The sequence below is a fragment of the Lampetra fluviatilis genome, chromosome 49 (genome assembly GCF_964198595.1).
Source record: "Lampetra fluviatilis chromosome 49, kcLamFluv1.1, whole genome shotgun sequence".
NCBI lineage: Eukaryota > Metazoa > Chordata > Hyperoartia > Petromyzontiformes > Petromyzontidae > Lampetra > Lampetra fluviatilis.
Genome location: NC_136323.1, coordinates 7395737 through 7420509, shown reverse-complemented (window position 1 = coordinate 7420509; position 24773 = coordinate 7395737). Strand labels below are relative to the sequence as shown.

Below are 24773 nucleotides of genomic sequence, written 5' to 3'. Positions count from 1 at the left end.
GTGGAGTTAAACCCAGGATCTCAGTTGTGCGAGCTCAATATCATGAATTCTAGATTTGAAGCTTTCGTGACTGCAAGGATTCATATTCTTAGGTTTTTTCGGTAAAGTCACGTAGGTAAAACATTAACATTAATAAAAATATACAAACACAGACATAATTTCAACCGTGATGATGGTTACAAACTGAGTAATCATTGGAAAGATGTGATTAACCATGCAAAAAAGATTTAACTACACTTATTTGACCAATCTTATTTGACAGACAACTATTACAGGTTTACCATGTTTAGTTGTTTCTCCTTTGCACACTATTGTTAGGTAGGCCACGTTGAGTCACAAACCGTACCTCTCCATAACAAAGGCTCACCCTCTTAAGCCTCACCTTACCACATGAATAAAAAGTGTGCTGCACTTGCCCCTTCCCCCCTCTCCAACCATTATATAAACGGGGTGGTAGCTCCTGCAATCTCTCATTTACTCAATATCATGACCCGCCCGGGTCACTGTTTAGGCACTCGCAAGCACTTTTATTTACTCAATCCTGACACGTAGGCCACTATGGAAATGTACATCGCCAGTGTGTTTGTCTAAGATGTAATTTTCTCATACATGTACATCTGAAGCTCTCTCTTGTCTCCCCCCTCCACCCCAGAAAAAGTTTAACTTAATTTGCCTGTCAAAATGGGTGGATCTGTTGTCAGAGGTCTGACTCAGTTCTAGAAGAAACGACAGTTGTGTAACATCACACAGCGCACCGCTCATAATTCATCTTGGGGCAAAAAAGTAATTAACTTTTGGTTTGCTGGCACGGGTTTATATTATTATTGAGCATAATGATCATGACTCCATGTGTACTTTACATTGTCTGGATTTATTCCCCTTAATTTTACTCAACTATTGTCAACTCCCAAGTAAAAAATAACAATGCTAAGAGCATTTAGAAATGTCCAATGAAAGATGTTATGACAGTTTATCTTAACATATCACAGGCCCAAGGTTTTACAGACAGTCATCTTAAATAACAAAGGCCCCTTGATTCTTCCAGTCAGAATGAGCTCTTGATCAACTCTGTACAACAACAAATACAGTGCTCGAGAAAGTTTCGTGGCCGAGAACTAAATGACAAGCAGAAAAATGAAGTTACTCACACAGTACATGTGAAAATAATGCTGCACGTATGCTGAACTTCTTTCGCACCGTACGTTGCCGACCGTGCTAATTCGGAGGCGCGTGATACCCTCTCCTACTCCTCATCACCGGTCCTAATTGTCGCTACGTTCACCTCGATCACACTGCCTTTCCAAGCCAGCCTTGCGCCAGTCCCAATGTCGATTCCTCGCCAGCGTTGGGGCGACCGGGACCCTTCCCCGGATGCTGACCGGGCTTCGGGGAAAAGAGGGCCCACGACATCAGGTGTGGCCCCGAGAGTGCCAACTGGGCCATGACGATCGCTCGACGTAATGCGCCGCGCCGAAACATTTCACGGTACAACCCTGACGGCATCCACGAGAGGCAGGGCTGACACGGGGAGGTGGGGGTTATTACTCAGCTGCGCTTCGTGACCGCGAGTCGCTGGGGGATAAAACGTCACAAGGCCCCCTGGTTAACCGCGGCGCAGCAGCGTAAGTGGAATTGTTTATTGCGACATACCGTAATGCATCACTTGCATTATTGTTAAGTCATTAGTGCAGCCTGGCCTTAGCCTTCACATCCGGTTAAAGATGTTTCGGGCACATGCGTACGCGCACGCACGCACGCAAAACACACAGATATTCCACTGTATAGTCGTACAGACCGTTGAGGCACACACACGAAGATCCACCCGTATGGCTCCACACACTGATGCGGCAAGTGCCGTTCGTGAGCACTTATTGGGACTGGCCCTGCAACACGAGGCACGGTGTAGCCAGACTAATTCCCCGTCGCCTTTGTCTCCCCAGTGCGAGTGTTCACACATTTACACACCAGGTAATCATTTAAGGTTGGGCCGAATCCAAGAGACTCCCACCCCCAAGCACCAGCTCAGATATTCAGCACCACGCTACGACTCCAATACCAACACCCGCCATTCGCCACTAAGTGGCGGTGACGTCACCACGGCGCCTGTGCCAGGCCAGGTGCACTTTGAGGCTATCACGTGAAGTGTCGAAGGCTCGCTGACAGGGGGTCACGGGACAGACCCAGGTGCCATGGGTCGACTGACATGACCGGCAGATGCACCAGCAGCGCCCCCTACTGTGCCATCTACTGCAACTACTACTCCCCACACAAAGACGCACACATGCTCAGCGAGGGCAGACTACTGGGGAAAGTGGAATTGGTGAGCACCTATTATGGTTGGCACAGCACATGAGGGCAGGGCCAGGGCAAGCTGTGTCCCCCCTGCCGCTGATGTTGACATGTGTCAAACACCCCACCGCAGCCCCAAACGAACCTGGAGATGGCCCACGGCAAGGGGTAAGTTACCTGCTGTCGCTGGTGGGCAAAAGCCGACACCTCTGACCAAAGTGGGCATGAGACGAGCATAAGTCGAGTGTATAAACCGCTGCCGGTCAACCCACAATACGAAACACACGCAATTAATATGTCTGAAGAATTGGAATACTGGGATAATACATTTCACACCAATAATTTGCTGTAACCGTGCTCATTAAATTCAATGCAGAAAACAAACTAAAGTATTTTCTCCGTAGTACGAGCCATATGCATAATTATAGAAGTAACTAGGGGTTGTTCGGGGGTGCCTGCGACACCCCTCACAACCACTGACGGCCTTAAGCCAGGAAAGTCACTAAAAAAATTGCACACAAACGACGCATTCACGCAAGCACCCGGTGCTCCGTTTTTTGAAGTTTTAAAATTAAACATTTTTGAATTGTATTATGTAATGAATTAGATAATTGTATTTCTTCATTAAAAGCTTATGTAATTTTACATCTGGAAGACTTCATTGAAAACGACATTTCGTGTGAATTTTCTCTCGTCGTTAAGTAGATGGCCTTGCTGGGGGTTCGGTTCGATGCGGACTTTCACTCGTTTGGGATTGCGGGATCGAGATAAGGCGACACAGAGCTGCTGGCCGTGCGAGAAGACCGCCGTCTGCAGATCGATTCCAACATAATCGAACGTCTGTCCCTGCGCCTTCGTCGTTCATGCAGGGGGCGCGTAGGTTTGCAGCGCCCCCTGCATGAAAACGACGGAAAGTGCAGCGCTCATCACAAATATAGTTGTGCGCTTATATAAGAGTATAAATATAAGTAATATCAATATCCTACGAGGGTCTTTCATAGACATCTGGGACACAGCCTGGGAATACCAAAACGTTGTAGGCTTGGGCTGCGAGGTGACCAGGAGATTGCAGAACCGCAATGAGTCAGACCTAACTGTCAGGAGCTTTAAGTGGTATCCCCTTGTCGTTTTTTTTCTGGGCACTCCGGTTTTCTCCCAAATGCCAGGCGCACATTGATGGATGTGGCAGAAGGATCGATCGCAGTCTCTTCTGAGACCTCTTCAAGTGTTTTTCTTTGTCCACACACTAGGGGTCATGATTTTCCGCACCCACCACAGGCACATATTTGCAGCATGACAGTAATACCGACATCTTTTTCCTTCTCAGAACTGGAATCTTGCCAAATGAAGTCAAATTTAACGATGAAGGGGTGTTTTCTCCAGTCTAAACTAAACCTTTTTTTATTTTACCAGGTAAGGACTACTGAGCAAAATATAGCTCTTTTTCAGAAGCAACTAGGCCACACATTATACCCAAGCGAAGTGGTTTACGATGTGGACATTTATAGCGCAAAATACTCTAAAACGCGCGTTTCTAAATGTGGAGAGAGAGAAAACAGAGGATCCAGAGAAAAATCTACATGACCACGGGGAGAACATGCAAACTGCAAATATACAGGCGTCGGGGTTGTGATCGAACCGACACACACCTGCATACCTGGCGAGGTGGTTAACATCTCGCCACCGTGGCGCCCCTATCAAACACGGAACACTGGGTTTGAACTCAATGTCCCATCCCAGTTGTGTGTGCTTCTTGTTTTTCCACTCATGTTGGCCACGAATTTGGGTTGCAGCTGAATTTTCTGGACCCATCTGGCATAGTGGGCTGGCCTGGATTCCCTACATCAGAGAGGACATAGACGTCTCGCCACCGCGGCGCACCAACTCACAACCCACTCGTGGACCCGGTTTTAATCAGTGGTGGCTGAACCAGATTCGAAACCAGGTGGTGGCAGTGCAGTTATCTGATCGCTGGGCTACCTGGCCACCTCTGCCATGGCTTTGTTTTGTACTCAAATGTCCTGGGCTTGAGTACAGGAGCTGGATGGGAGCCGGAATGCCCTCAGCTCGTATGCGGGGGCGACTGACAAGTGTGGGCTGGGCAACGTTGTATTTTTTTTTATTGGCTCTACATTTTAAGTGGCTCATAAAATAGAGCATCTCCTCTTTATTGGCTTGTCTGGAAGGAATGCACAAATTTGGAGTTTGTTTCGAAGCATTTTATGGCATTACCATAGACTGCAAAGTGTTTCTCCTCCGGAAAGAAAAATAACTAAAAAGGCAATCATAAATTGTTTTGTTAGGTGTCCGGTCATGTTTGCAATTATGAAGGGAAACATGTAATGTGTTCCACTGCATAGCAACTCCACAAAATGTTCACCACATTAGTTATTGAGATGCGATGAGTTTTTGGCGTGAGAAGAGAAAACATGGATCAAATCCAACGTTTGATTTGCTTTTATGATAAATAGCCTTCGTGACTAAAATATATATTTTTTAAGTCATGACCATATGAAAAACAATCGTTCGGAGGGACACAATAAAACCTGAGATGTTTCTATATTTTCATTTCTTGCACGCTTCTTTGAGCGAGAGGGTTGTGTTATTTGGGCGTGTGATTTTTGCCCATTCACTGGCGCACAAAAAGTAGCTTTCCATGGATGACATCCTGCAACATGCAAAAACCAAAATACCCGTGTGCAGCCATGAAATGTCACTGCACAATGCATGCAATAGCAGAATAACCAGAAACTTTGAGCAACTATTTTTAAAACTGCAGTTTTTCCGTTGACATTAGCATTTACTACCATTGCGTGAAGCACAATGGAAGTTCCTCATAGCATTTCTAAAAAACCACAAAGCACAAAATGTCCCATCGTTGCTCTCTCAAAGCTATCTTTGTGAGCTGACATTTTAACAAAATGTGAGCCACGTCGCATACTTGTAAATGCCAGCAGGCGATGCGTTGCTGACACAGGTTGTGGACGGTTGATGCTAATCTTCCATCTCATATGAAAATAATCGACGTGTAAATGTATTGCCGAAAAGAAATTCTCATATTTACTTACAACGCCTTCATACATGGCACTGGTACAGACACGTGCGGTGGTTGATGCTCGTGGGGGAAAATAAAACAAAGAAGCACGCATCTTGTATTGTACTGCATGTACGTTGAACTTCTTTCGCACCGCACCTAGCCAACCGCGCTCATAGGAGGCGCCGATGGCGCGGTGACATGGCTCAGTGGCAGCGCGTTTGTCACTTGTTTAAGAGGTTCGCCGTTCGAAGCCGACAGGCCACCCTGGTTAACACTGCAGGCGCATTAGCCGTGCGTGTGATGCAGGTCCCGTGACGTCATTCGCGAAGGAAAAGTCGGCCGTTGTGTGCTGGAGTAACGGTTCAATAATGTAAAAATTACCTGCAAATTACTTTGTTTGGATTACTTATAGCAACATCGCCACCCCCCCCCACCATCAAATTATTGCAGACTGTGTCCGTTGAAACAGGGCAGCGTCATGATAGCCATGCGGTGTAAAAATGGCACTAAAACCAAATGTGCTCAGTTATTACTACGACTATTATTATTATTAAGGCATTTACAAAAGCTTGCGGTTTATATGTCTGTGCCTTGCAGCCCACAGGCGATGGTCATTAAACAACACAAGCTCTGTACGAATGCTTGCACTGTCCTGGTCATGCATGATAACCCCCCCAAAAAATGTGCATTCGTGTCTTTGTTGAGAATGGAAAACGCCAATTAAATCTGCTGCTGAAACACATGGGTAAATCCATCCTCTTCTTACGCAATGCAACACAATTCCATTACGAAGCAGTGTTTTTCTATATATATGTATATGTACTGTAAAAGTTCAAGGTACAGTCCTTGCAGTGTCTTACCTATGCCGCCAATGACAGAAGGGACACCACTATTTTTGTAGTTGGTGCGCGTTTCCACACCGGCCAGGCGTGAAACGTCTTGCTCATGCCGGAGGGCACTCACTCGAGCAACTCTGGAAGATAATTCGGGCCGCTCTTCCATGCTGGTCGGATGTCTTTGAAGAAGAGGTGGGCGTACCCACACTCAACCTCACTGCACGCGTCCGGCCGATATACTCAATGCGGCACACCCATCTACATCGCTGGGTGGACGAGAGGTGGAAGGTTTTAACAAACTCCGTCCGTCGCTTCAACAGCCGCGCTCTGGAGATCGAATCGGCGACCGCAGGATTGCAAGTCCAGTGCTGACGACATTACGATGCAAAGGGGTGCGTCGAAATAAAATCTGGCATTCACCGTTGGAACAGCATGGGTAAAGCCGATCAACCAATTCCTAAGTACATTCAAATGCGTTGCTACACAAAGTTTGTTTATTACACGGAGGTCATTTACGAGCGATGTCCTGGGCAGAGCCTCAGGTACCGTCTTGTCACCACGGGCGAGTTGACAGGGAGGCAACCGTGGACCCAGGGGGTCGTCCTCACGTCACCACCTTTGGTTTTCCAGCTAAAAGTGGAATCGTCGTCGTCAATAGCAGTGGTGGCCTGATGATACCGGTGGGTAAACCAAAACACGTTTCAATAGATCCATAGAATTATGACGATAGGGGGTGGGGGGTCGAAGTGGTATAGCAGTTAGCATGCTGTGCTATGAACTTGGTGGCTTGAGTTCAATTCCCGGCCACGGCTACATCAGTAGTGACAGAAGTTCCAGCCGAATCCTGCCCACCTTCCTCACTTCACGAATCGGCGCTGACCAGCAGGAATGATGTATGATCAAAGAGCCCACGTGACTGATACAGCGCGGGGAAGCCGACATTCGGCATTATATTAACAAAGTGTTATGAATGATTAATTTATCATTATTAATATTATGACGGTGGGAAACGTGTCATTCAGCAATCCGTCAACAGGTCTTTCAAGTGAGCAATCTAAACTAAGTGCTTCAAAACATTTTTGTTTTACGCAATCTGCAGGCCAGGGGAGGTCCTCTTCAAATGCCAATGCATTTTGCAGTTTTTTTATTTTGATGTGTTGCACATTCCTGTGCTTTTTTTGGTTCTTGACTTATAAACGGAATGACAATCATCTTTCAATAACAACAACTCGAGGTTAAACACCCGGCCCGGGGTAGCGCAGTGGCAGAGGGCTCGCCGAACTATCGGAAGGTTGCAAATTCCAAGACTGGTGAGAGGGCAACTCAGATTATTGTCATCGTCATCATTATTCCGGGATTGACAACGTGCACGGTACCACTGTGTGAGATGTCAACAGTTTTTTTCTGTTCGCACGATTTCCAACGAAAGTTGGAATTGTGGATGCGCTAAGCCCTGTCCTTCTGGGTTTGTCTGGAGAGGGTGGTGGGGGGCTGGTCGGGGTTGTGCAATAACTCTCTTAAAGATGTTCCGACACAAGCAAACGTTTATAGATAAAAAGTTGCGTCGCTATTAGGGGCTTGTAAAGAAAAGTGGCCAAAAGCAGTGAAATGGTTTGCTCAAAACTCCCGTGACAAAAACCTGCACTAAGTAAGCCTTGCGAGCCCACGGCTACGATATCATCACCGAGTGACATCACAAGAGGGGTCATCACAAGAGGTCAACACACGTTACATAATCTCCGGACATCGCACGACCCACGACGTGATGCCGTTGGCGCGGCGTGGAACGCAGCCGAGTCACCGCTCATCGCAAGGACAAACGGAAAGCACCGCGGAATTCCATGCGTGGGCGCGTGCCATTTTTAAATCCTTTATATTAAGTTCGCTTGCTTGCTTAGGACCGTGCAAATCTTTCGGTCGTTTTTTAACCCACTTCCCGTGATCCAATCGAGCTGACATTTTGCACACAGACTCGTTGTGCATGACAATGAATTTTCGTGAAAAAAATTTCCAGAATTTTACACTGTTTAGGGAAAAAGAAATTCAATATTTATTTACCAATTGGTTAATGCTGGCACACAATCATCTGACCCATAGGTGGCAGCCATCTCAAGCCAGAGGACGAGAGGACTCTAGCCGCCCCGATGCCACGCATATAAAGGATTTATAGTGAAAAACTTTGTTTTTACGGGTTAATTTTTTCTCTCTTTGCTTCTCGTGACATTTCTACAACTGGCCCACTCACGGCTGCGGAGCACCGTCACCGGCAATGAGCAGGTCTGCCGCGGTGGTAGGCGCCGGGTGCTTCACGGCAAGCGTTGCCACGGATCTCGGAGAACAACTTTTCAACTCATTCAACAATTGCAGTGTTATTTTTTTTATATTTCTACAACCGTAGAAATGAGCCTATTAAGTCGCACTGAGGTGTTTGCAGGTTAGCGAGTCTTGTCATCGCCTGTTACCAAGCTCCTCGCCAAGTGTGGGGCCGTGGGAGAGAGGCTGTGGACGTGGGATCAGGTCTGACTTGACTATAAACGACCACGGATGTGTACATTTGATTCTGTTACTTCGGACAATTTGGCGGCGTTTTTTTTTTATCCTTTATATTAAGTTCGCTTGCTTGCTTAGGACCGTGCAAATCTTACGGTCGTTTTTAACCCACTTCCCGTGATCCAATCGAGCTGACATTTTGCACACAGACTCGTTGTGCGTGACAATTAATGTTCGTGAAATTTTTTTTCCAAAATTTTACACTTTTAGGACAAAAATATTATATTTAATTACGCATATTAAGGATTTATAGTGAAACACTTTGTTTTTAGGGGTTATACTTATTTTATATAAAGAAGAGCTTCATCAATTCACTGAATTCCCTCTCGAAGAATAATAATTTTAGGATAAGAAAACCAACAACTCGGCACGATGTTCCCGCCTCGCTTGTTATTTTCACAAACGTTTACTTTTAGCGTTCTATTTTCCCAGAATCATAGTAAATTGTTGCTACCGGCATCATGAGATTAAACAAAAAAAAAACATCCAAGCTCTCACAACTAGCAGTGAGTTTATTTTGTTTGGCCAGGTGAGAACTGAAGAGACCAGGATTATTCTCGGTGTTGAGATGTTAACTACCTCGCCCAGTATACAGGATGTCTGTACATTTGGAGTTTGTGTGTTCTCCCCGTGGTCGCGTGAACATAATTCCGGTTTTTCCCACCACATTTAGAAGTATTTGGCTGCTATACATTTCCATGTCATAAGCCACTTTGTTGAGCTATCATTTAATATCCAGATCGCTTCTTGAAAAGAGCTATATATTGCTCAGTGGCTTTACCTGGTAAAATATGTATATATTTTTTTTAAATAATTTAATTTGCAAAGGTGACCTGAGTCATTCATCTGACGGTAGTTGCGGCGATGACCGCTGCATGCACAATCCCAATGGAGTAATTTGCGGTGTAATTTTCGAATTTGTTAAATTTGGACACCTTAAACCGGCACACAATGGTCCACTCTTGCGAATTCCGTCAAAGGATCATTCTACGTCCAATGTGAAGCAGCTGGCGTGTAGCATTATCGTGGTTACTACAAGAGCAGCAATAACCAGGGTGGCCGCTAGATTCGAACCGAGAACGTCTGCAACGAGCGGCGAACGTGCTACAGCTGCGTCACCGCTCACAATGAATAGGTCTCCGATTAGCATGGTTGACTATGTACGGTGCGAAATAAGTTCAACGTACACACAAACATAAACCCTGTCTTAGGAAACCGGCTCTGAAAATCTCATCACTTCGGAATTCCATTAGCAAGGACTCTTGTTCGGTCGAGGTGGCACATGTTTTTTTTCATTCTCTACAAATCGTGTACAAGATGTGGCAATCAAAAGGAATATATTAAACCTTACACAATAAATATTTCAAATAGAGACAACGCAATTCTTCAAATATGTTTTTTTATGCCATAGTTTCAACTCAAAGCGGTCCAGTTGGTTGATGAATCAACGCTCACCGACTCACTCCAGCCACTTACTGACCAGTGCTCAGTTGGCTCCCTATCACTCTTCTATCACTACTACCACGGATACTGTTCCCCATGAAAATTGCTCAATGATTCCTCCACTCACGTTGAGAACTCGGCCTCCCAAACTCTCACTGTTTCATTTGATCCACACTGCTCAGCCACCACCCTGCTGGCCACAACATCACACTCGCCCAGTCACTAACTCACCGATTCACTCACTCAACCCGCTCGCTCACCACACTGCAGGCCACAGCGATACACTCACCTAGTCACTAACTCACCAGTTCACTCACTCAACACGCTCGCTCACCACACGGCAGGTCACAGCATCACACTCACCCAGTCACTAACACACCGATTCACTCACTCAACACGCTCGCTCACCACACTGCAGGCCACAGCGTCACACTCACCCAGTCACTAACTCACCAGTTCACTCACTCAACACGCTCGCTCACCACACTGCAGGCCACAGCGTCACACTCACCCAGTCCCTAACTCACCAGTTCACTCACTCAACCCGCTCGCTCACCACACTGCAGGCCACAGCGTCACACTCACCCAGTCACTAACTCACCAATTCACTCACTCAACCCGCTCGCTCAACCACAATGCAGGGCACAGCGTCACACTCACTCTGTCAATAACTCACCAGTTCACTCACTCAACACGCTCGCTCACCACACTGCAGGCCACAGCGTCACACTCACCCAGTCCCTAACTCACCAGTTCACTCACTCAACCCGCTCGCTCAACCACAATGCAGGGCACAGCGTCACACTCACTCTGTCAATAACTCACCAGTTCACTCACTCAACACGCTCGCTCACCACACTGCAGGCCACAGCGTCACACTCACCCAGTCCCTAACTCACCAGTTCACTCACTCAACCCGCTCGCTCACCACACGGCAGGGCACAGCGATACACTCACCCAGTCACTAACTCACCGATTCACTCACTCAACATGCTCGCTCTCCACACTGCAGGCCACAGCGACACACTCACTCAGTCACTAGCTCATCAGTTCACTCACTCAACACGCTCGCTCACCACACCGCAGGCCACAACACTTCTCTTCCTGCTTATTCCCTCACACTTTGGAATTCCCTCCCATCGTATCTTTTTTTTCTAAATTCTTATTATAACCTTGCTCAATTGAAGGAATGTGTGAACTAATCTATCACAACTTCAATCGTGTTATTTGTTGCCGACCGACTGGGGTTTTAGAACACTTGAGTAATTAAACAGAGACTGACTGACACCACCAATTCACAAGACTTGAGAATTCGATTTAGTCACAGATGGCAGCCTGGATGCAAACCCTGGAATTCAGCAATGCTGGTTTAATGCTCTGGCATAGTGTTAAGCTCTCTGAGTAATCCTGACAAATATTGCATGACTTTTATGAACAGGGAACGGATATTGCCACTTAACTCTCCTTATATTTTATTAACGTCATTTCACACATGCAGGTTGCCATTATCTTCCAAGAGCAAATTTCCCAGGCCAACATTTATGAGGATGCGATGCACATGACGGGCTTTAAAATGTGGCCGGCAGTGATCCATTAAAGTGCATTACTCACGTCACGTTCACGAGTTCCTATGTAAGGAGACCTCACTGGGTTTATTTATTGTATCCGGTCAGGTGGCTCAGCAGTTGCAGAGTGAGTGGCTCGCAATCAGAAGGTTGCGCGTTCAAATCCTGGTCTGGGGTTGACCCAGCCCATCATCCCTTCGGGGTCGATTAAAAGGGTACCACTATGTGGGGAAGTCAACGGTGGTTGTCCTATGGATAGACATGCCCTTGCCATAGCAATGTGGAACTTCCATCACCGGTACAGCACTGTAAAAACAGGATAGTGAGCACTGCTTCAATGATCATTTGAGCAATGATTCACTTTGGCTTGGTACTTTAAAATACTCATTTTGCCCTGAGCCGTTACTCTGTTACTCCCAACAATCAGCGCAGAAATATACTATGACTATGCCGTGATGACACAAGCTTTGATACAAATCGGCTTAACAGCCAATGAATGCCATCTCTTTTATCTGCAATTAAATTAGAGTCAGGCCCTTGCGGCATATTGTAGTATTACGTTAAGTCATGATGAAATCAGGTACAACAATTACATTGTACATTTTCCAGAATGCACTGACTGTATGAACTTATTTGCGTGTGCTTTGTAAGGGAGGCCTGTCACCCCGTTGTTTCATGGGCAAATCTGCGTGTCGAACGATCTGCAATTGTTACATTTTCACAGGCAAATATATTGTTGGTGGATTTTTCTAGCAAATAGTTAAAAAAAACAATTAATAAGTTATGCTAGCCTGAAGAGGAAAAATTATGTAATACAGGTAGTCCCCGAGTTACGATGGTCCGGCTTACGATATTTCGATCTTACGATGGCGATAGCGATATGACAAAATTGCCATCAACAACCTAACATCGTTCAAGTATGCAGACGACGGACAGAATCTTGGCGAGTACAGTACAGTATGATACGTTACGATACGTGCAATGCCCTGTATGATACGTAGCTTTAGTGATTTCATTTTAAGGTTACCACGATACGATACGTTCAATGCATGTTAAAGTTTTCATAGCAGACAGGATTGTTTCCTGAAAAAAACTTTCTATTAAATTGCAGTTCATATAGGTAGGCTAAGAATTTACATAGTTTTTTTTACTTTACATTTTACTGTGCAATACAGTATTGTAATTAATAAATACATACAGTATATAGTTTATACAGTACGGTACTGTAAATTGCTCTGTTTTGCTAAATTATCACCATTCTTTAAGACTCCTGGGTAGGCTAGGCCATCTTCGACTTACGATATTTTTGACTTACGATGGGGTCGTCGTAACGCATCTCCATCGTAAGTCGAGGACTACCTGTAATCGGATCGTGTTGGGCAATGACGCTTGTTCATAGTAGAGAAACAGAGGCAAGAGAGATGTAGTTAATAATAGTTGAGACACTGCACTATCCACCATATATATACCATGGGGCCCTGCTGGCCAATTCGTTTACAGATCGTTTCTAGCTACATTGTAAGCCACCTTAAATCGACATATGGACAGTAACCCACTACAGTAGTAGATGCTTAGTAATAGACTAACCATCCAAAGAATTCTAGATTTGAAGCTTTCGTGACTGCAAGGATTCATATTCTTAGGTTTTTTCGGTAAAGTCACGTAGGTAAAAAATTTTAAATTAATAAAAGTAAAATTAAAATAAAATTAAAATCACGACGTTTCGGAGGCAACACAAGCTTCCGTCTTCAGGTGGAACCGTCACAGCACGCTCGCTGTATCAAGTGAGAGAAATTCCAAGAAAACAGTCCTTGTATATATACTGGTTGAGGGTGGGAGGAGCCAAGGTAGGCCCTGAATATTATTTTTGTGAGGTTCGGTGCGGCTAAAGCACGCTGTTTATTTTACTTTTATTAATTCTAACCATCCAAAGGTTTAACAAAATAAAACATAAAAGTGCACGTAAATTCATATTCACGCAGCGAGTAAAAACCTTCTAGGAAGCCAGTGGTCTATCTCGCCGATGTTAGTCAATGGATATATTAATAATTTTTGACGTGCTGGTGTTAATTGCGAGCCTGAAGTGACAACATGATTGGCAATCTTCCTCAAAGGAAAACAAAGTTGAGCGCACCCACCGCATTTACTTCGCAGCGTGACAAATGTTGAGGGTGCAAATTGATTGCCACCTGACGTTGCTGTAATACAGGTAGTCCCCGAGTTACGATGGTCCGGCTTACGATATTTCGATCTTACGATGGCGATAGCGATATGACAAAATTGCCATCAACAACCTAACATCGTTCAAGTATGCAGACGACGGACAGAATCTTGGCGAGTACAGTACAGTATGATACGTTACGATACGTGCAATGCCCTGTATGATACGTAGCTTTAGTGATTTCATTTTAAGGTTACCACGATACGATACGTTCAATGCATGTTAAAGTTTTCATAGCAGACAGGATTGTTTCCTGAAAAAAACTTTCTATTAAATTGCAGTTCATATAGGTAGGCTAAGAATTTACATAGTTTTTTTTACTTTACATTTTACTGTGCAATACAGTATTGTAATTAATAAATACATACAGTATATAGTTTATACAGTACGGTACTGTAAATTGCTCTGTTTTGCTAAATTATCACCATTCTTTAAGACTCCTGGGTAGGCTAGGCCATCTTCGACTTACGATATTTTTGACTTACGATGGGGTCGTCGTAACGCATCTCCATCGTAAGTCGAGGACTACCTGTAATCGGATCGTGTTGGGCAATGACGCTTGTTCATAGTAGAGAAACAGAGGCAAGAGAGATGTAGTTAATAATAGTTGAGACACTGCACTATCCACCATATATATACCATGGGGCCCTGCTGGCCAATTCGTTTACAGATCGTTTCTAGCTACATTGTAAGCCACCTTAAATCGACATATGGACAGTAACCCACTACAGTAGTAGATGCTTAGTAATAGACTAACCATCCAAAGAATTCTAGATTTGAAGCTTTCGTGACTGCAAGGATTCATATTCTTAGGTTTTTTCGGTAAAGTCACGTAGGTAAAAATTTTTAAATTAATAAAAGTAAAATTAAAATAAAATTAAAATCACGACGTTTCGGAGGCAACACAAGCTTCCGTCTTCAGGTGGAACCGTCACAGCACGCTCGCTGTATCAAGTGAGAGAAATTCCAAGAAAACAGTCCTTGTATATATACTGGTTGAGGGTGGGAGGAGCCAAGGTAGGCCCTGAATATTATTTTTGTAAGGTTCGGTGCGGCTGAAGCACGCTGTTTATTTTACTTTTATTAATTCTAACCATCCAAAGGTTTAACAAAATAAAACATAAAAGTGCACGTAAATTCATATTCACGCAGCGAGTAAAAACCTTCTAGGAAGCCAGTGGTCTATCTCGCCGATGTTAGTCAATGGATATATTAATAATTTTTGACGTGCTGGTGTTAATTGCGAGCCTGAAGTGACAACATGATTGGCAATCTTCCTCAAAGGAAAACAAAGTTGAGCGCACCCACCGCATTTACTTCGCAGCGTGACAAATGTTGAGGGTGCAAATTGATTGCCACCTGACGTTGCACCGTGTGCCAAAGAGTTTTAGTTCAAACAACAACAAAAAAACTGCAATCCTATGGGAAACGCTGTTCGTTGCGGCCACCTGGCCGGCTATATAAAGACTGTGGCGGGGGGCTACATTTCGCAACGTGTGACGGCGATGTGCAAATAAATCCGTGTTATTTGTTGCACCTCCTCGCGCTTTGACGTGTGTCCTGCACAGAAACTTGCCCAACGATTCTCCAACTCGCCAACATTAAGTTTACGACCTCTTCTTCGCCAAAGTAAACGCACATTTTCGTTCTGCTGCCGTTTCAAGCACGGCAACCCTGACGATACCCTGCAGTGATTATTTTGACAAGGGCGCTGCTGTGGTGTGACGGTTAACACGCTGGACTTGCAAATCCAGAGGTTGCCGGTTACATTTCATCTCGAGGCACGGCAGTTAAAGGGATGGGGCAGGTTTATTGCATCTTACTGCCTCTGTCCACACAGCAGTATAGCTGATGGGCAGGTCAAGTGAGGTGGGATAAAGTGTGGGTACAACCACACCCTCCAATACATCTGGCCAGGGTGGAAGAGTAGGCCAAAGCACTCTCGAGAGGGGATCTCTAAAGTCCCCTCTAGTTGGAGGCCCTTCCATCAGCAGTGGTGTGAGCAAGAAATTCCAGGGCTGCGCCTTTACGCTTTTACCCATGAACCAAGTTTGTCTAAAGACCCCGCCACCCAAGAGTCTGAAGACACGTTTTTACGAGGGTCCTGCTGCATTGGGGGGGGGAGTGGTGCGTGGAAAAACATTTCCACGAATTCGTTTTTTGGGAGGGGATTTAGGAGTGCCCGTTAAAAAGAAATAAACCTCACTCATTCAAATAGGTGAAAGATGCCCAGAACTCCACAGAGCGAGAGAGTTAAGAATCCACTGCCGCCCTGTGAATGTCCTAGCCACCCCACAATGTCGCCGGGCTAGGCCAGTGCGGAGAATTTCAAGAGAGATTGAATCATGTTACACCGGCAGCCTCTCCATTTTCAAGAACAATGTTGGTTGTTTTCGTTTGTATTAAACATGCGCAAAGCATCACGCGGCAGCATGTCCCCCAGAACTGGCCCAAATGAACGCGTCGATCTCGTTAACATTCGGCTCAGGCGAACAAGCCCCCAGATCTATTTGGCCAATAAACTACCACGATATGCACAGCCTTTGCTTCAGCTATCATAACGATTATTGTTAATCTGACGAAGGCCTAATCATTATCAGCCATGATCTATCATCTGCCGGATGCAATGCTCCCCAAGCTGTCGCCATTCTGCAACTCCGCTGGACACGGTTGGCTACGTATGGTGCGAAAAAAATTCAACATGCACGCATACACCTCTCACGGTCCTGTGATATCTCTGCCATGGACTCATTCTAGATGTGAAGCTTTCGTGACTGCAAGGATTCATACTCTTAGTTCTTTCGGTAAAGTCACGTAGGAAAAAAATGAAATTAAAATTAATAAAAAAAAATCACGACGTTTCGGAGGCAACACAAGCTTCCGTCTTCAGGTGAAACTGTCACAGCAAAATATCTGTATCACCTGAAGACGGAAGCTTGTGTTGCCTCCGAAACGTCGTAATTTTTTTGTTTTTATTTTTTATTAATTTTAATTTCATTCTCTGCCATGGACGTCATCTCGGGCGTGTTCCCTACTTTGGCTGCAACTCTGTCGTGGATAACTGCCGTGGATAACTGCCGTGAAAGCGATTCTTTATTCTAAATTGTATGTTGTTGTTATCTTCAAACAATCTCAGTATAGCTGCAAATACACGTTCTTATTTACTCATGCTTTTGTATGCTTCGTAACGACACGTCTATTTATTAATATTGATTCCCACGTCCGCGATACACACTGCAAATTAGATTTGTCACAATTTGCTTTCTATCGATTCATACAAGTTGCACGCAATGGGCTCACGTGACCCATCGAGAAAGTCGAGGCTGCCTATATCCATGCGAGGCCACTTGTTTCTCCCCGTGGAGTTTCACTCGGTTTTTACCCAGGACATCCTCACTGAGTCTCAAGACTCTTTTTCAGGAGGGTACTGCCAAGTATTTTGCAATAAGGGGCCAACGTTTCCTGAGACGCCAATTGACTACTGTCATTTGCAGGTCATGTTTCAGCATTGGGATATTTGGCTAATGCCAATTGCATTGTAGATATACTAGCTACGAGAGGAAGCCACAGAACCTGGAGGAAAGTCGTACAGAACAGGGGGAGAACACACAAACTCCCACACAGAACGGCTGCACGAGTTCGGCAATCGAACCCAGGCCCCCTTTTTGTTTTTGCTGTGAGGCGTGACGGTTGCCGCTGCGTCGTCACGTGTACAACTCCAGCAGGCCAAGTTGGCACTGGGCGTGGCACCGTTCAATGGCATGCCTTATCTCGTTTCTGTTCCAGGCCACGAAGAATGTACGCCGCCAGTGGAATCGTCACTTTGGCGCGCGGGTGAAACATGCAGCCGTTAAGTTGCGGCGCGCAGCGTATAAACGGTTCTGTTTGTCACTCTGCCTTAAATGGACACCCCTTCGCAAAGCATTTCAAATATCTGCTGCAGATACCATGTAAATAAGAGCGGTTAACCAATAGTCCAAAAACGTTCCAATGAATTGTGCGCAGAGCAGGAAAATTATGGATCGTGATAAACATACAGATAAACACGTACGGGAGGTTGTTTAAACTTCGTCCATCAATGCGCATTCCATATCAGTAGCGTTCGTTTGACAGGCTAGACCCTGCTGATGAAACCCAGGGACGTTGTAACCGGTCCAGGGTTTGGCTCGATGAAATAAATGCTACTGGGATAATTTGATTCGAAAAAAGCTGATGGCTGGCTGTTTGCAAAGGTTACGGTTCAGCCCTACAATTACCTGCTCACGCGAGAAGCGCCTCCACGTATGAGTGTCTTTTAGAGGGTATTTTAGCCTACTCATCCACGCTGGCAAGACGTCTTGGGAGAGACGGGAGTAGCCACAATTGACCCCACCGCACGCGTCTTGCCGTTTCTACTAATCGTGGTATACACATCGCTGTGTGGACTCGAGGTGGACGGTTTAACAAAATAAAAAACTTCTTCCGTCGTTTTAACCGCCGCGGTCGGGAGATGGAAACGACGACCTCTGGGCCGCAAGTCCGGTGCTAACGGCATCACACCACGGCAACGCGGAGGGATGCACGAAATTAAAATCTGGCATTCACTGTTGAAATACAATGGGGTAAGTCTATCCCTCTTTGCAAAATACATTAAAATGCATTAATACACAGAGTGTGTTTAATATACAGCAGTACATTTACAACCGATGGCCTGTGCAGAGCCTCTGTGGTAAACATTACACCACAGCAGAATCTCTGTCGATTAAATGTGGTAGTTTTTTGTTTTCACGCATTGGCAATTAAACTGGTTTAAAGAGTAATATATTTTTTTAATCTTCAAGCGTATCTTTCAAGAGGGTCCTACTTTGGGATATTTGACAAATTCCATTTCAAGGAGTGTTTTTGTGTGTGGGAGGAAACCAGAGCACACAGATGAACCCATTGACACGAGAGGTGATACTCAAAGCTTCACGGAGACCGGCTCAGGAACTCATCAGCTGCACTGCTTCCCCCTGGTTACCTTGCGTCCCAGTACGAGTTTCACAAATCTGCACAATCTACCAACTCTTGTCTCCAAAAAACACACTCGCCACATTCATCATCGAGTTTGTTGGTGGACACCGCCAAGCCGGGCATTCATGCGACTCGGATTCTACGTCAAAGAGTTTTCAGCGATTGTGTTGACAGATTGGAGTAGATAGCACGTGACTGGCAGCTATAGCCATTGCTGTATACTTGATGTGGTGTGCCGGATGCAGTGATATTCTCCAGGCTGCTGATTAGACTCCGAGGTGGCTCTACAAACTCTACAATGGGGGGAAGGGTGGGCGGGTGCGGGGACTGTCAAAAATGTAAAATGTATTAAATAGCTCCGTAATAATATTTGTCCTTTGGAAAATATCAATAAATAAACTATTTGCAGGGAGTGAGTTCGCGTTTTGGAGCGGGCGGGCGGAGGGAGCGTGGAAAGTGAATCACCCCTTCCTTGAGAGCAGGTGGATCGTGACTCACAGCCGCAGTCACAGCGAGAGGGAAGAGACTCTGAACGGGGTGCGCGGCTAGAGACTCCTAGACAGCTGCGGGTTAACAGGAGGTCGGCATGCAGGAGGTCGGGGGTTTGATCGCGACCCTATGGTCAACTCTATTATGCCTGTTCTATATGTGGAGTTTGCGTGTTCTCTCCGTAGCCGCGTGGATTTTCTATCCCGTGTCCCCCGGTTTTTCCCTTCCACATTATCGAAACATGCGTCTAGATCATTGAGATTATTTTGCTGCTGTAAATCTCCACGTGATTAGCCACTTCGTCGAGCTATCATTTGCGGCCAGGTCGCTTCTGAAAAAGAAACTAATAGCTGAGTGGGCTTTACCTGGTAAGATAAAAAAAAAATGTACTTTAATTTTTATATTTTTTTCAAGTGATTTGTTTACCTTTTGTATTGTTTTGTTGTTGTAACCTTCTGACCTGCCCCTACTGGACATCTGTGAAAATAAACAGCCGTATAGCTCATCCGATTCCCCGAGTACAAATGCATATTCTGATTCTGGATCCACCCTGGCGCTCTCACCTTCTTGAACTTGAGAAAGGGCGCGTAGAGCGTGGGGTTTGAGGCCGTCTTCTTCTTGTCGATGGAAGTGCCGGTGGCCACCCAGGGCGGGCCGAGGAGGCTCCAGTCGCTGCGGGTGGTGCTGTCGTCCCGCTGGGCGGAGGAGCCCAGCCTCCCCGAGACGTCCGTCGGCGACGGGGGAGTGCGCGTGTCCCTCAGCAGGTTGTTCTCGCTGTACGTACGGCGCCGCAGGGAGCCCTCGTCACGCGGGGACAGGAAACCTCCGCCCAGCGCTGCGGACACAAGCCCCAACGATGTTCAAACAATGCCCCAACGATGCCCCAAACGATGCCCCAAACGATGCCCCAACGATGCCCAAACGATGCCCCAACGATGCCCAAACGATGCCCCAACCAACTTTGCCAGAGAAGATGTTTAACACACAGCGCCAGGTGTTCGTTTGAGGTTGAATTCGCCCCAGGGGAGGCCTCGGAGTTGTTCAGATATCACTCTCCACCGATGTCAGCCGTGGACAGGAATCAAACTCAAGTTGACGATGGCAGTGCATGGACCACCTCCTCTGCAGCTGCGAGAACCCACGCAAACCTACGATGTTGCTGATTGGAGGGAAAATTATTGGATAATAGAGTCAACCATAGCTGGGATTTAAACTCATGCCTGAGAGCAACAAGCTTGCAGCTTTTAAGAAATGTGTAGCCAATGGCTCAGTGTCTCTATGATCAAACGAGATTTGGGTGACACTCATCACCATTTTTGGCCCTGAAGCAGTGGTGAAAAATCCACATATCTAAGTCACCAGTGGCTCTACTGTATATAATGTAGTCCTATTGACAATCACTGTTCAATTCCCACAGTGTTTAAAAAAAAGAATCTCTGACCATATATACTGAGAGAAATGGTCGCGCAGTGGTTAGCTACATGCGCTGCAAAGCCGCCAACTTAAGTTTGATTCCAGGCCACTGTTAACATCAGTGACGAGTTATATCTGAAAAGGTCTCGACTCCTCAAATCACCAACCCACGCTTGACTAGCAAGGTGAGGTATGGTCAAAGAAACCCATAACCGATGTGGTATGTGGAGACCTTCATTGAGTCGTGCAGTGACAAAGGGCTGTGATATATAAAATATAAAATAATCATGATATATTGTGTAAATAACCATTATATTATATACTAAAGCCCAAATTCTAATGCAGGTAAAAATAATGAAGGCTCATAATTGTATGTGAATACCAGCTGGAGGTTGACCTATCATCTCTCTGGGTTCAATAAAATGGGAATCATTTTGGGGTAAGTCAACAGTGGTCTTCACATAGATAAACTCACCCGCACCAAAGACATTTGGAATTTCAATGTAGGGTCACCGACAAAGATGAATTTCACACACCCCAACGATCGTTCATGAAGACACTTTTGTGCCTGTGAGCCAGTGGTGGAAATTCGAAATTACTATTACTCGTGTAAAACGTGTCAAAAGGTAAAGGTGTAACCCTGCAATTAATTGCTCACGCCACTGCACTAGAGGGAGCTCTATAGAGCCCCTCTATTGGGTGTATTTTGGCCTACTCTTCCACCTTGACCAGTCATCTTGGAAGAGGTGGTAGTACCCACATTTCCCTCCACCACACGCAGCCTTCTAGTCGACTGTGGTGTACTCATCTACAGAGGCTGGTGGGGAATGTATTAAACGTACCCATTGCTTCAACTGGCTCACACTTGCAGTGTGCTGTCTGTTATACCACAGCTGCATCCAACCCACCGATCTATTGTATGTATGTGTGTTGTAACTCTTTCCCATCGTACGGAGCCAACCGTGCTATTGCAGGTGAATGAAACGACCGAAAATTAAGTGACCCGGCAAAACCAAAAGACGGCGGTCGACTCTTGCAACGTTCCCCGCCAGACGCAGAACCCAAATGCGACGGGGCTAAGGCAGGCGAGCGGTCGGCACGCAAGCACCTCTCGGGCTGTCCACGTCGATCACGCCGTAGCGTGCCGGGAAGTCGGCGCAGGGCGTCACCGTCACCTCCACCGTCACGCTCGAGAGCCCCTCCACGCTCGCGCTCGTCCTGCGCCGGTCCGGCGTGTCCACCTCGTCGTGGTCGCAGCTGCTGGTGCTGCTGCTGTTGCTCCTGCTGCTTCTGCTGCTTCCGCCGCTGCTGCTCCTGCTGCTCCTGCTGCTGCCACCGCCGTCGCCGCTCCGGCTGCGCCCTCGGCTCTCCGGGTCGCTCTCGGACTCGTGCGCGGAGCGCGCAAGCTCCTCGACGGAGCGCGATCGACGGCCCACCCCGCCGCCGCGCATCGACACCGGCGGGATCTCCAGGAACACTCTGGGCAAGACGGAGCCGTGGCTACCACCGCCCGTTTCACCATCGACATGCCGGCCGTGGTGGCGGTGGTGGTGCTGGTGGTCGTCGGATGGCCGCGTTCCGAGCTCCATTGTCGACGAATCGTGGAGAATAACTGCCCCCTTCCTCGTACTCCGATGCCACTGCTGTTGTTGAAGTGACAAGTCAAGCAATACAATGGTAGTGTTAATTCTCAGAACACAATGTTAATCATTTTGTATTTTAGCTTAATTTTGAAAAAAAATAATCACGTAATTGTAATGTTTTTTCATGAGCAAAGCGCACATTTATTCAAAACAATTCCGCATTTTTTTCCTCTAAAGCAACGTTGCGTATTTTCAAACATCGGCGCGGTTCTTGGTGATTTTCAACGTTACCGCACATTAGCAGAAATGCACATCTCCCGTTCGGAGAAACAAGAGCCCGCGGTCAAAAAGAAAATCATCACGCAAAACGAAACAAAGCACGATAAAACAATCCATCCCCACCACCACCACTCACATACTGCGGCGACAACACAGAGACTGCCTTTCGCGACCCACCTATTTATATCCACAGCCCACCAAGCTCGGCCGCCACTGATAAATGATCCCTGCCTACTGTACGGCGAGCGATTCCTGTCCAGCGGTCGCATCCGCGTCCAAGTCAGAATCATCTGGTTTTTTTTTTTGGCAAAAAAGGCTATCAAGTTTTGTCACGCTCTCCCGTCAAACCAGTCGCGCTAGTTGGCCACCGCTGAGAGGGCGTTTACATTTCAGAGCAAATTGCTGCGGCTTTGCGGCTTGTGCAAGGTGTCGTAGGGCAACAAGGTACGACCTCGTGTCGCAACTTGGACAGCCATCGCCACACAATGGGTCACGGAGTTAAAGGCAACCCACTTAAAGGCCGAACGAAAGGGCATTCCGAAACTTAATTTCGCTCAAGGGGGCAAAGTCATTCGATGCTCAAACGGGTGCAGAGCTGCACTCGTGCCTATTGGTACTCCTGAAACAGAGGTGGACTTTCCACGAGGTTTTGGTGGTGGCCAGTTCATCCATGGAACAATTAACGTGTTTATAAAGCCATCATGAACAACTGAGTTTGTGATTTTAAGTGAAAGTATCAATGATAGCTTAACTGCGAGCACCTGTATATACACACAGTAAATGTGTCTCATCTTCTTACGTGTCGCTATTATTTGGCGTTGTGCAACGCCAACAGTATAAGGATGCGCGTCGTGCAAAAGTACTCCGCTTTGTAGCACTTTTAATGTTACATCAAAATAAGCAGCGTACGTATGTCCGATTAATCACTAAAATTTGCGTAAATGCCTGTACGTATTTAATTAGTGTATAGGATGCCCAGAAATATATCAATTATTAAAGCATCGTTTCTATTCTTTGTGCCTGACGATATATTCAGTAGCTAAATGCCACTGCCGAGGTCTGCGAGCCACGAGAGGGCTTCACGAAAAAAAGAAAAGTTTGTCTCGGTTTGCTACTCCTCCGTTGAAGGAGCGCAACACTCCAATATAGTCGAGATTTGATCTCGATTTGAAGCTTTCGTGACTGCAGGAATCCATACTCTTTGGTTCTTTCGGTAAAGTCACGTAGGTATAAAATTACCGAAAGAACCAAAGAGTACTCCAATACTGTATAGGTCACAGTTTGGGTTGCGTGACCAGTTGCATTGGCCTGCTGATGTTCTGATATCGGTTGATGGTTACACCACCAGTGGTAACACGGGACCTTTTTTGCCAGTATCAATGTATGAAAAAAAAGATAAGAATAGGTTTTACCCTTTCTCCCAATAAAACAGCTGTTAAGGTGTTCAAACACCAAATAAAAAAACTTTTTGCAATGAATCAAGTCTGCATTAACCACCCGTACTTGTGGTGAACATGCAAACAAACATGTTTCTATTTAGTGTGTGAACATCTTAACACCTAGTTTAGTGATAGAAAGGGTAAAACCTATTCTTATTTTGTGGTGTCTTGGAGGAGGAGGAATGTCAGAGCCAGGAGGTGCGATGTTTGGATCTCAAATGAGGTCGATTAATTCTGAACGTCCGCTATTGTTCCACCCTGTGTGGCGGAAATGTTGGCAACATATTCCTGATGTAGTTAGGTTTTTTTAAAACGAAACCCGCGCCCACAAAAACTCGTGTGATTTTCAGGAACACACAAGCAGAAGCATGCAAAGCGATCACAGCAAAAATGTTGGCCAACACTCAACACGGCACGTGTTACCAAAGCCACGGCACGTGTTGCCATGTCCGAATAGAGAGAATAGAATTTTACACGAACTTAATATCTTCGCGTTTGTGATCTAAACAAGAATATGTTTGCCTGCCGGTCGTGCGCATGGCAAATAAACACACGAGCGAGCAAAGCATTATGTACGTCGGAACTTCTTTTGCACCATACGCAAGCCAACCGCGCTGATCCGAGGTGCGGTCTTATA

General features: G+C 46.0%; 1 protein-coding gene across 5 annotated transcripts in view; it reads right to left on the bottom strand.

The window, feature by feature from the left end:
* LOC144948503 (regulator of G-protein signaling 8-like) overlaps positions 1 to 24773 on the bottom strand; it is a 164958-nt gene that overhangs the window by 19851 nt on the left and 120334 nt on the right. For all 5 annotated transcript variants that reach the window (XM_078878035.1, XM_078878030.1, XM_078878029.1 and 2 more), the window contains 2 exons: positions 21944 to 22478; positions 19986 to 20257 (listed from right to left, as the gene is read on the bottom strand). In XM_078878035.1, the coding sequence (XP_078734161.1) occupies positions 19986 to 20257; positions 21944 to 22478 (807 nt within the window). The remainder of the gene's footprint in view (positions 1 to 19985; positions 20258 to 21943; positions 22479 to 24773) is intronic.